This window comes from Sinocyclocheilus anshuiensis, unplaced genomic scaffold (genome assembly GCF_001515605.1).
Source record: "Sinocyclocheilus anshuiensis isolate Anshui unplaced genomic scaffold, SAMN03320099.WGS_v1.1 scaffold772, whole genome shotgun sequence".
Lineage (NCBI taxonomy): Eukaryota > Metazoa > Chordata > Actinopteri > Cypriniformes > Cyprinidae > Sinocyclocheilus > Sinocyclocheilus anshuiensis.
The window spans coordinates 290,793-304,241 of NW_015558592.1; the positions used below are offsets into that span (position 1 = coordinate 290,793).

The 13,449-nt window shown below is 37.1% G+C and overlaps 1 protein-coding gene across 1 annotated transcript in view; it reads right to left on the reverse strand.

The window, feature by feature from the left end:
• The window catches only part of LOC107679993 (apoptosis-stimulating of p53 protein 1-like), a 20,789-nt gene extending 7,968 nt beyond the window's left edge, over positions 1–12,821 (reverse strand). Inside the window, exons 1-5 of the mRNA XM_016475730.1 lie at positions 12,743–12,821; positions 12,595–12,662; positions 2,472–2,573; positions 984–1,004; positions 675–849 (exon numbers count right to left, since the gene is read on the reverse strand). Of these exons, the coding sequence (XP_016331216.1) occupies positions 675–849; positions 984–1,004; positions 2,472–2,573; positions 12,595–12,662; positions 12,743–12,785 (409 nt within the window). The 5' untranslated portion in view covers positions 12,786–12,821. The remainder of the gene's footprint in view (positions 1–674; positions 850–983; positions 1,005–2,471; positions 2,574–12,594; positions 12,663–12,742) is intronic.
• Between the last annotated feature and the right edge of the window lie 628 nt (positions 12,822–13,449).

Genomic DNA, 13,449 nt, shown 5'->3' on the forward strand with positions numbered 1-13,449 from the left:
ACAAGTGGGCTCCCCCAAAGTCCACGGTATAGTTCGAACACTGACAAGGACAATCCCCCTGGAGAATGTTCCTTGCTCAAGGGCACAATAGTGATGGCTTATGACTCGATACTTGTGAGGTCTGAATGAGCAACTTTCCTGAATCCAACCCTGAGACTTAAAGTCAGCATGACTCGGAACATGTGACCGATTTTGTTCCCATTGTGACGTATATCCGAATGAAACGGCTTCTCAAACAAGTAAAAAATGTAGGCTTGATTTTGATTATGACTTGATTTTGTCCATTGGGAATTGATAGGATCACTGTCATTTGCAAATTGCTGCGATCGTCATTTGATTGACAAGTTGTTGCAGGGAAGGGGTTCAAATTGTTTGGCCGTTGGACCAACTTTTTGCCCAGCCCTCGTGCCAAAATATACGTAATCAGAGAAGAGATGAGTGACGGGACGTTCAATTTTGATTTCATGTTGACTTTTACCACTATGCCACAGCACCCTAAAAGCACATATCAGATACTTCAGTAAAAAATAGATATTGTACTTGGTATTATAGTCGATCATCCAAATAAAAAAAACATATACTATTTTAAAGTTTTGAGAGAACATAGTTAAATCCATTTATAAAGTGAGTTATCTCTAAAGTAATTTGAAGTCTGTTAACATGGCTGTACATACACAGGTTGCCGTTGATGAGTTTGCTGTAGTCCACTTGGCCCCTCATGGCACGGACCTTCTTGAGTTTAGCTTCTTGACTTTCCACTCTTTCCCTCAACCTCTGGAGCTTCTCACTCTCAGACACGGACTGGCCCTGACGTGGGTCCTGCTGCTTCAGATACCTCAATCGTTGCTCCTAAACACAGAGAGGTGAGGAAAAGGGAGGAGAGGACAGGAGAGGGTAACAGTCAATCTTTAAATGGGAGGGAACATGCTCCACAGATAATCAAAACAAACACGTCACCGGTCAACAAAAGCCCTTTCACGCACCTCACTACGCACAGTGGAAAGCTGCGAAACAACGAGATGTAAACAATAAGGAAGGACCAGGTAAGATGGTAAAATAGAGAGAGGAAACAAAGAGACAGGAAATAAAAGAACATCAACTTAATTTCAGAGTCGTTACAGAATACAAAGACAAAGGTTTAATGTTTGCAGAGAATCTATTACATGTATCTTACTACAAAAATGAAGGCAAATAATACTGTAATTACTCCAACTGTATGAAAGTTTACGTTATTTGTTTTTTTTTTGTAACATAACACCCAAAATGTGAATGTATGATGAATGAGACTAAAATAGAAAGTGGAGGGAAACACAGGCGTTTGTGCTGACTAGCACTTTCAGGTCTGCTTCAGAATGAGCAAATACAAAGCCAGGCCTAACAGTCCCAGAGTGTTGACTCGACACAATGCAGTGTTAAATGAACAGACGAACAAGCAAAGCATGTTTTTAACGGAAGAGCTACTATGTTTAAAGCTACATAGAACATGTTTGTGGAAATATACATGCACTTTTTTCCTCTACACAATGAATAAAGTCATCTATCCACAAAAATTCTATATAAAACCAAAATTAATAAAACGGCATTTCAACAAACACCTCTACCTGAAAAGTTCTAAACAGACATGCATTTTTTTTTACCTTACAACAACAGGTGAGTCGATGAACTCTTGATACTCGTTCATGAAACACACAGTCGCATATACTTCAGAGATCATAGCTAGGCCCTGTGTCGCTTGTCTGCAATTTCCAGAGCATTCTGGCACTTTTTCCCGAGAACTGGCTACACCTTCACGAACACGCGTACATGAACCCACAATCTCCAGTGGTCTTAACGTCCTTCCTCTTCCTGACAGCTGCAGTTCCATGCTTGATCTCATTTCCTATGTGAATTGAGTCTCTTTCCTGTTGTTGTTTAAGGAAAAGATCTTTGCGTCCAGGCAACATGCACAGTTCACCTCCACCGCTGACCTAAGTGTGAAACTCAACTACAACACACTGACCTCAAGACAATTATCTCAATCACAAAGACAAACGGTTCTCAAAACACAATATCAACAGAGCTGAATAACCGAATGACGTCAGGCTTGAGTGCACTAGCTGCACATTTAAAATGCAAATCATTTAAAAGGCTTTTAGAAAATTCCGGACATGGCTTCATGGAACCAGGCTAGTATAATTAATCAAACATGACAGTTCATGCACTCCAGATGATATGACCATTCACGTACAGTATGCCCCTTTTGCATGTGTGTACACCTGTTTATGCCAGACCACAGCGGTCTTAATTTTAAAGTCAGCAGATCACCATTAACAGATCTGAAAATGAAAGATGCATATCTTAACACAAATAAAAGTGGCATTTTGGAATTTGTCAGTTTCTTCTCAATTTAACAGTTCAGACATAAGAAGAGGAAAAGGATCTGAAGACATGAATAAATAAAGAGATGTGAGGATTCATACGGTGGCGCCTACCTTAGCTATCAGCATCTGCTGCTGAGCTTCGATCTGCTGCTGCTGTCGCATTGCCATCTCCTGCAGCTCTGACAGCGTTAACTCCACATGTGGATTCCCCACCTTCACACAAACACAAAGTATCATGGAATTAGTTTTGCACACAAACAGGCTGAACTTCACTTGTTCAAACTAATCAAACTTGCAATTACTTAATGAAATCTCTACAATAAAATAAAAACGCCATCTTTTGAATTAAACATTGTTTCAAACTAGTAGTCAACAGACTGTATATAGCCAATGCTGAAAATACGTCATGCAAATTAATGATGACAAATGAGACGTACACAAAATTGCTGAAATGACATAAAAATGTAACATATTTACTCAAAAATATTAGAAAACATAAAGTAATAACTAACTAGGCCAAATTTTGACTGCTTTGGATCATATCAAATTCAACCAATTTTCAAGCAGACAATATTCAAAATAAATTCATAAGAGTTGCGAAGGTTCATTTAATCATTTATTTTTAGACACATCTGCCAGTGGTGAACTTCTTAAAAGATCATTATATGTTACGTTTTGTACATTTTCTTACTAATTTAAGCCAGCAACAGACCACCATTGTCCATTTTAAACTAGTTAAGACCAATTTAAACTGGTCCAAGCTGTTACTTTCAGTATGTTGACAGCTGCATGGCTCTGGGTGAAAATAAATATCTGCAGTAAACAACAAGTACAGACAAACAAAAAGACGCAGCTAGAAATAACCACAGAATCACGAGGAAATGCCTAGAGAGAGCGAACAGGATGCTTACAGTTATGCTATGTCCTGCAATTGTGTGAACTCACCTACACACTCTATAACAATCACTCATACTTAATGATATGAGCAAATATATACACACTCAATAACACAAGTAACAAGAGCTTATGTATCCGAATGTTCTGAAATTTCATAAACAAATCCGAGATAGTATTTCTGTCTGACACGTCAGTATAGCAGACATTCAAAATAAAGAAGTCATTGGCTTTTATCAATTCCCATAACTGGCTCACTGCACACGTGTTATACTTATAATGATTAAAACATCTGACAGGCCCTAGTGAGTCAGAGCACTGTGAAAACCTCATTTTCGAGTGGAGGGAACATTTATCTAAATGATCTCATTGAGGCATCACTGAGATTTTATAAGAAAAGTCAATGTGGCAAGTCCATGTTAAAATTGGGGCTGGCCAGTTAAGATGGAATCGGCACTAGATATCCTGTGAGAGGTCTCTGTGCTTTCAGATAAAGTAGAAATGCTCAACTCTGAAATCATTTTTCTAGTTAATATAACTGCTGTGAGGTCTGTAATAACTGGAAAAAGCTATCTGTTAATATTCTCATTTCATCTTAATGGCTGTTGACTGACTGACTGACTAATGCAGGACCCCCTAGAATCAGTCATTTGAAATCATCCATTTTTGCTCATAGGTGCTCAGTTCTGCTGCCAATGACTTAAATTAATCACTTGATTAATTGAATGCTGGTGCAGTAAAGTCCTCCTGGGAAGTTCGTATTTATTAGAAGTCGTAATTACGATGGCAGATGTGTTCAAGTCACTTGCTCGAAGTAAGATGGCGATGTACCACTTTTATAAACTTTCTTTTAACTCTTCTTATACAAAATAATGAATAAAAAAATGCCAATCAGTTTTTGCTTTTCAATGTTTTTCTTTCGGGGGCGTTTACACAACACCATTTTCAAAAAAAAAAAAAAAAAAAAAAAAAAAGGGAAAAACTGTTTATGCGTTAGGGTTAGCCCAACTTGGAAACTCTGGGCTTAAAGAAAGTTCAGAGTTTCCTGCTCATAATTCCAACCTTGTGGTGGCGGTTATGTGTGTTCAACTCCTAAATACAATCTTTCTGAAGTGACTTTAGCACACCATAAGTGAATCCTGGGAAAGCACTACTGGGAAGGAAACACTTAGCCAAGCGTCAGACAACACGTGTCAGGCAACAATGCGTCATCCATAATTTGTTTCCATTCTGTTTACATTACAGGTAATTTACCATCAGAAAACAAAGGCTTGCTCTGCCATGCAGAATAGACATTCTTTCAGGGGAAAATCTCAATTCTTTCAGGGAAGGCCGTTCTTAGTAACCTTGGATGTTCACTCTGTGGAAGGATTCGCCTGAGATGTGGTACTATCCACAGAAAATGAGGTCACCCCTGGGGCCGTTCTGGTGTTGGTGAGCACCTGGTGGCTCTGAGGGAACAGGCCCTACTCAGGAAGAGATCATTCACAAAGTATTAAACACACTCACCCATTACATTATGACCCCATGCTGCATAAATTGAAGTATGTGAGGAATGTTTTGAAATATCTAATGAGTGACTCTGTGACTACAGCATATACAGTTATACATGTTTTACATTTATAGCCATGTAGCGAATCAGCTCATGGGGAAATATGAATAATTAATCTAACTGATTTGTTAAATCAAATGAAATATTGTGTGTTTGATTGGTCCAGACGCTACAGCCAATAGTACCTCATACAATGTTATCTACAGGAAACATAATTCTCTCTTTACCTCACTCCTTTTCACCCTTTTTAACCCATGACATAGTCTATTAGGTCATCGCCTGCCCGCAGCCACTGCTATTCATATCTTGTCTGACAAATGAGCCATAATTAGAGTACTTTTAGTCCCTCCTGTCACAACAACAATTCTCACAAATGCGCTTTTTGAGGTCTGACATGGCAGCTACAGAAAAAAATGTCAGTTTGCACCGCGATTCAATTCATTCACACTTATTGTATCACAATTTTATAGAAAAGAGAATCTGCTTGATTCTGACACACCTGTAAATGGGTAGCTGACAAATAACATAGGGGAGAGTGAGGTAATACGTTTTAGATTGTAAACTGAGCACAATTTCTATCACATAACCAAATATTCAGAAAAGCCCATTATCTCTATGTGATTGAGAAATGCAAAAGTGATATAGATTTTATGAAACAAACTTATTTTGGAATGCCAAAGTAAATTTTCTGTGGCGAGTAACATGATTTAATGTCAAAACATATTTATCCAAGACTTCTACTTTATCCAAATATATATCAACCATATTGGTGCATTTTCAATATAAAACATGTAATCTATAGCCCATGCCATGAATTATTAAATAAAAGCATTTTCCCCAGAATGTCAGCTATAGGGTAACCATCAGTCAACTAATAGTGATAATGAGCTCTTATATTATAAATTAGCTACAATTGCAAAATAATGACAGTTGTGTCATCATGGATATTTAAATAATTTTAAGTATTGTGCATGCAATGTCAGACTAGTTGTTGTTATTGTTGTTTTTCACCTTTCTGGAGCTCACATAAATGGTTAAAAGAACAATATCCAATGTAGTCTCTCCACTGAGATCACTAAAACTGCATGTATAATAATTATACATATGTGACCCTGGACCACAAAACCAGTCTTAAGACGCTTGGGTATATTTTTAGCAATAGCCAAAAAAACATTGTATGGAAAAAAATATATATATATCGATTTTTCTTTTATGCCAAAAATCATTAGGATATTAAGTAAAGATCATGTTCTTCCGTAAATATATCAAAACTTAATTTTTTATTAGTAATATGCATTGCTAAGAACTTAATTTGGACAACTTTAAAGGCGCTTTTTTTTCAGTATTTAGATTTTTTTGCACCCTCAGATTCCAGATTTTCAAATAGTTGTATCTCGACCAAATATTGTCCTATCCTAACAAACCATACATCAATGGAAAGCTTATTTATTCAGCTCAATTTCTCAATTTCCAAAAAATGTACCCTTATGACTGGTTTTGTGGTCCAGGCTCACATATAAAATGTAGTTTAAAGTAGCCTAATTGCAGATAAACTATAGCATTAGCCACACTCACTGTTTGAAATGTCATGTCAACTACCCAAATATTACGTCAACTGACAGCATTCCTTCCCTATACATACAGCTGTGATCTATCAGCTCATATAACTACACAACAAAGTAACCTGATCCAGCACTTTGACACTTATCACAACTGGTCAATCCTTCTTCCTATCGATCAACAAACGAACAGGCTGAAAATCTGAGTAGCCTAAACCGGTTCTGTGCTTCACAAATCAATGCTACACAGACCAACGCATAAGGAAACACTTAAAAGATGAACGCTGAAATTACCTGGTGAGAATCCCAGGTTATTCTGCATGATCGGACCTTAATTTTGCTGCATTGTCCTTCAGCTGTGAATTCCTGCACAGCCTCGACGTGGTTCCACTCCATTTCTAACAGTCAGGTGCGCGTTTCCGAGTCTCTTATGAGAAAAGCATCGGCGCCGTGTGGACGGATGCAGTGCAGCTGTAGTATCTGCGGTGTTGTGCTCGTTATGAGACCCCAGAGTCACACTCACAGCCGCAATCCCCTCTCCAAAAAGCAGGAGTGAAGTCATCCAGCACATTAGCGATGAGTCAGGCTGTCAGTGTCATCCCCACTCCGCGCGACTGACTTTGCGTGTTTTTGCTTAACGTTACTATACATAGTTACAGTCTCGTGACTCTGATGAGTAATTACAGTACATTAAACATTAAAATGTTGGAAAGAAACGCGTGACCTTTGTAAAATGTTAACGTGAATGTGTGATGATGGAGACTGCGTAAGTTTCCCCCCCCCCTCAGGCTCAATTTTGACATGCAAGCACTTCTCTCTCGCTCTTAATGCGTGTGAGTGTTTCTCCTGCCCGGAGTGGAGACTGCAGTACTATGGTAGTGATGTCCGATTCCTCAACGAATCGTTCGTTGGAGTCGGATCTTTTCAAAGAATCGGTTGAACAAGTTTACAAACCCGGTCTAAAAGATTGATTTAAGAGTCAGACTGACCTGTTCCCGGTTGTAAATCGTTATCGTAAAAAAAAAAAAAAAGTAGTAATAGTAGTACAAAAAATTCTAACGGGATATTTTTTTAAAACAGAAAGCAAAAAAGAGGAGTGCATGATGGATATTTACTTACTTATTAGTAGAAAACAAAACTTACAAATATCTTCTATCGTTTGTCAACTACTACTCTTTATTGCACATGCAGCTTGTGGACGACTCTGTGACTCAGGTAAAGACAATTAGGCTATATAAATTTAAAACCAAAGCAGTATTTTAAAAAGAGTATTAAAATAGGGCCAAATGTTTTTGATAGGGGACCGTGCCCCTGTAAACGCCCCTGGAACGGTTTAACAATTCATCGAATAAGAACTCCGATTAATTTCAGCGGATCGCTTTGCTTAAATGGTCCGATTCATTTCTGTAATCGCTGCAACCGCTTCAATGCTCTACGCCCAAAGATCTCACTTACAGGGAATTTACAACATCAAAGCGAATCGGTTCAAATGATCCGAGTCAACCGGTTGAAAGAAATGATTCGTTCGCGAATCGGACATCACCACAGCACGCACACACAGACCCCTCCTCTCCCGGGAGCGCCGCTGCTGCGCCACAGCTGCCCCGCACTCATTTACTCCCAGATGCGTGACAGTCTCCAGAGAATCTGCCATTAATGTTTGCAGAACTGCGACACAACTTTACAGCATGCGCGTGCTTTCAAATGCACCATGCTTTACAGTGCACAAGAGGAAGCTGATAAAATTGATGTTTAACAAGGAAACACGTCAATTCCACTTAAAAAAGTACCATGTTACATCTTACTCCCCTAAAGAGGTTTACTACTGTTTACTACAAATAATACCATGGTAAACATGTCCCCCCCAAAAAAAAGGTCAATGGCCAATATAATGCCATAATGTGCATTTTTTTAGTTTTTGCCATTACAAATTAAAATTCTGTCAGATCTCAATAAGTAAGCAACAAGGAGTTAAAATGCATCTCTTTCGGCAATCATGTGATGCACATGTGGGCTAATCCATATTCCAACAGCAATGAGCAATTGAACAAGACTGTTTTTGTGCCAGCTGGTTGATGTATCTTAGACTGAAATGAGCACAGTCAATAAGTGCAATAATAATTCTGAGCCAGCCATTTAGCTCCCTCTGCATTTTAATAGTGCCACGTACTGACCACAGTCACTCATGACTGACCTTCATATGTCCATATGCTGAAAAACACAGCCAGTGCCACAGGGCAAAATCTGTGCTCTCAACTTCAGTGTACACACTGAACAATATGCATCAGACAGGCATGTGCTTTAGAGATTTGGTTTTGCGAAAAAAATAGACATTTGGAAGAGAACAACTGGACAAATAAGTTGCAATCCACATAATCACCACTGAACAAATCAGTAACAATGATACTATAATAAACTATTTAAATATTTGATTTCAGTTATTTTTTTTGTTTTTTTGAAATGATGATTTCAGTTCTGATTTTGGTCACAACACCATGTCTAAAGTAAAATCTGGGTCCTAAAGGAAAACCAGTTGAGAATCACTAAATGTCATGCCAAGTGCTAAATGATAATTAGAAGAATTCACAGTGCTGTCTTCAAATGCAATGACACTTTCATTCACAGCATTGGTTTCCTTTTCCTGCTGCATTTAGGCAGAAACACATTGCTCTTTCATGACTATGCAAAGCGCCGTTAGGGACAACATGCACAGATGTTTGGGATCTTTCAAGGGCTAAGCATTCACGGACTAAGCTTCTGCATTCTTGCAGAACTTCTAATCGCATTTTACGGTGAATTTTGATTATCTAATAAAGTTTTATCTGCCGGGTGCAGGAGGTGCAGTGCTACCGAAATGGTAACTCTAGCATCATCACATGGAATGTTACAGGAGCATCTAGAGGCAGAAAAAGAGAGATTGAAGGTCAATGATAGTGATATCAGAGTGGGACAAGGTCAGCTAGCTCAGAGACAGAGCTGCCAGACAGACCAGGCCTGAAAACCACAATGTGCCTTATGAAAGATCTCTTTATATTCTTGCATAGCCAGAGTTTTAACTCACAGCATAACAGTCTTGTCTAGATTGCAGCTTATTCTGGCCAAGAATCGCCCACTTAGTCTGATTTAAAGTAAAGACACCAACCAGAGTCTGTTTTGCTTTTACATTCCACTTCAGAATGGAAACTAAATAGCTTTAAAAAATCATTTTAATAGTGCTGTGGTAAATAATGATCTCAGCAAAAGTGGTTAAAAAATTTCACAAAATATTTATAGATTTATATCTGACCAAAAATTAATTCTAATTCTCTGCCTCAAAACAAACTCTTTGAGTATTTCTTAATTGGTTTGATGTCACTAAGTATGCAAAGTTGCATAAAGCGAGTACTTGCTGTAATTTTATTTTTGATATTAAACACATAAAGGCATAAATTAAACATATAGTTTAAAGGAAAATCTGACATTTTTGACACATAACAGCATATACCACCATTGAAAAGTTTGGGGTTGGTAATACATTTATTTAAATTAAATTCATTCTTTTATTTAGCAAGGATGCATTAAATTGATAAAAAGTGACAGTAAAGATTTTATATTTTTACAAAGAATTCTATTTCAAATAAATCCCATTTCTTTTGAACTTCTTTTGAAAAAAAAAATCAAAAAATATGCATCACAGTTTCTACAAAAATATTAAGCAGAACAATTGTTTTCAACGTTGATAATAATAAGAAATTATGAGTTATGGCTGCTAAAAAAATAGCTTACCCATCACAGAAATTAATAACATTTTAAAATATATTAATACTAATATTTTAAATTGTAATAATATTTCACTATATTACTTTATTTTTGGTCAAATAAATGCAGCCTTGAAGATAAAACATGTTTTTAAAAAAATTATACAGAATCCAAACTGTAGTGTACACCCATCTAACATCCATCTGAGCTAAAAAAAAATAAAATAAAAATAAAATACATGCAGATGGGCAAAAAAACACATGTTGACGTGCATAATGACTTAAACCATCCTGAATAAATCTGATGTATTCAGACCCAGAAACACTATATAAAGATAATACATGACCGTCAAATGTACAATGTAAATAGTCATTCTCAGTTGCTCTGCTGTAATATCAGGGGCAGGAAGAGATTTTTGGTGTGCTGAACATGTAGCTAATATTTTGCCTTCTGGCCCTTTGACCTGGTTTAAAGTGGAGCACACTTGCAGACTTGCATATTACGCTGACAGAGTATACAATCGGGCCAGTGCAGAAGTTCAGAAGTCCTAAAGTTTATTGGCCGGATGTAATTAAAATATCATCACATGATACGGCCTGAAAGAGAAGCCCCCGCTGCCTGGATTATCTCTAATAACAGCTGCATAATGGGACGCGGGGAGGGCCACATATCGGAATGCCGCAGTGAGCGTGCCACTCATTTATAACATAACTGGTGACGCTGGGAAGGTCCCAATGACCACCTGTTCAATAGCTGTGCAGCTTTATGGGTTTTATGATTACAGTCTTGTGGAATGTTAATCAGTCTGGAGATCTGGAATATATACCTACAGACATCGATTTCCTTTTTCTTGAAATACTGACATGGATACTGGCAGAGGAATGTAGATGTGCATTTTTGAGCTCGGAAGAAGAGAACACTACCTCTTTTTTTCTGCATGATCAGTATCAAAGACATATGGAGTGGAATAGAAAGTGTACAGAAACTAGGCAGCGTTATGTAGTCGAGTGATCTTCTGGGAAGTAGGGAAACCTGTGTATTCGGTTTCTCTAAAACGTCCTGTGTCCGCCACATGAACCAATCCACTGCAAATGACTTTGGTGGGGGACTGGAGCTTATCAGCACATTGCACACAAGCTCCCTGCTGCGAAGCTTCCGACTTCTAACTTCCAACTGGAGCATAATTATATGGCAACTACAGTCAGAACTGATTTTTAAAAGAAACAGTTCAAATTTAAATTCTGCCATCATTTACGGTTCCAAACCTGTAAACCTGTCCACAGTGTTTTTTCCATACAATAAGAATGTACAGTCTAACTAGGGCCTGTCCATCTCCAAAAAAGCACCAAAACAAGAAATGTATACTTCAAGTCTTCTGAAGCAATGCTGAACTATTAAAAATATATATTAAAAATGTGTTAAAATATATACTAATAAAATATAAATATTGGACAAAAAAACAACAACGGCTTATTCAAAAAGAGAGAGAAATGTTGCCCTGGTAACTGAAATAAATAAGTTTAATTTAAAGTACTAAAATTACTAAAACTAAAACTGTAATAAAGATAAATAACTTAATTAGAAATAAATATTAAAAAAAATGTTAATGATGGAAGAGCATCAAAATTACTAAAATTATTTTTATACAGAAAGTAATTTTAATAAAAAAATGACTAAAATTAAACATTTAATTAAAATGAAAACTGATAATACAAAAATAAAAGTTAATTCAAAATATTAATAAAAATACATAAATAATACTAAAATAACACTGTTCTGAAGCCATAAGTAGCTTTGTGTGAGGAAAAGACCCCTTGTTACTCATTGCAATCAGTTATAAGATATGTGAAAACAAATGACACTGATCATGTTTAAGTGCGTTTACATGCGCAAAATGGCAGCACTCACTTATAATAAACGATATCTCTAATTTTCTCATAGATGACTCAAGAATCATGAAAGCTTTCTCTTAGCAAACCAGCAGACAAGTATTGCATATTATTATTACATACTAATTTTATAATGAGTTGTATATAGAGTAAGTGTACAGAAATACCTAACTGTAAGTTATCTGCACTTTCAATATCAAGGACAATATGACAACAGATGATACATCCAAAATGTTGTCAAGTGTACAGGCCCAAAGATAATTTAATTAAAGCTCAAATTAAGGAAAAGTGGGCCAAGAAGCCAATGAAAACACAAAAATGGCCAACTGATAAAAGGGCTTTTTAAGTAATTTCTAATCTTTCACTCCAAAAACAAAAGCAGATTTGCATCAAAAGTGTGCTTTTATGGCTTGATACATTAATAGAAACTACACACATTTACTGCACGAAAAGTAGAGCATTGCTCACTTAAGTGTTGAACTTGTGTTTTGGCTACACAGTTTCACCGTAATTACGTGAAGCCTCAGTGAGCAGCCCTCATTACGAGTCTTAAACAGTCCAGAAGCAAAGTGTGACTGAGAACAGCATGAATGGGAACGTACCCCATTCTCGCAGGGCTTGTCCGAGTTCCCCTTGCTCTTCCTGTCGGCCTGCTCTGAAGTTTGACTTCCTGCTGGAAATAAAACAAGATCACATCTTCACCCCTGCACTCGAACAAAGTCAAGATGGTTGCAGAGCTTAAAAACTCACCGCTGTGGGCAAACATAATCAGTGCTACTGGACAAAGGGGCATTTTTGTATTGATAAAACATAAAATAATAAAACACCAGTCACACGTATGGCTGAAAAAAGAAAGGAAAAGTGGTACCTTTGAATCTAATGAGCATATGATCCAGCAGTGGAATTTTGACTGGCATATTTACCCTGATTACTGTGTGCCGAGACAGTGGGTTGTTTAACAACGATTACCAACCTCCAGTCATTTCTCTTTTGTGAGCCTTTGTTTCACCAGCACTCTCAAATGTGCCATCTATAAATAAGCAGGAACTTAATTCTCTAAATCCAGGGCTGTGTTATTATGTGTAATCCTGTCAGAGGCTCTGGAAATACCTAGACCTTCATGGACCGCGCCGCCTCTGATAGGCCTGTACACAATCCCACTGACCGCCCTCTGCTCTCACAGACTAATTTAGAATGTACTGATACAATGAACTAGAATTTTACATTCCGTTCAAAAACTTACTGTCACAATGTTGCCATGGTGTTACTGCTAAGGTGTTATGAGTGGCTTTAATGCATTATTATGCAGTTACTGAACATAAAATAAATATAAGCTTGATAGTTTAAGAATGAAGAATTTAGAATATAAATATTAGTATTGTAATTTTCAGGGTTATTATAATTAACTAAAACTAAAATTGAAACCATTAAAAAATTGCTATAAATGTTCACTGAAA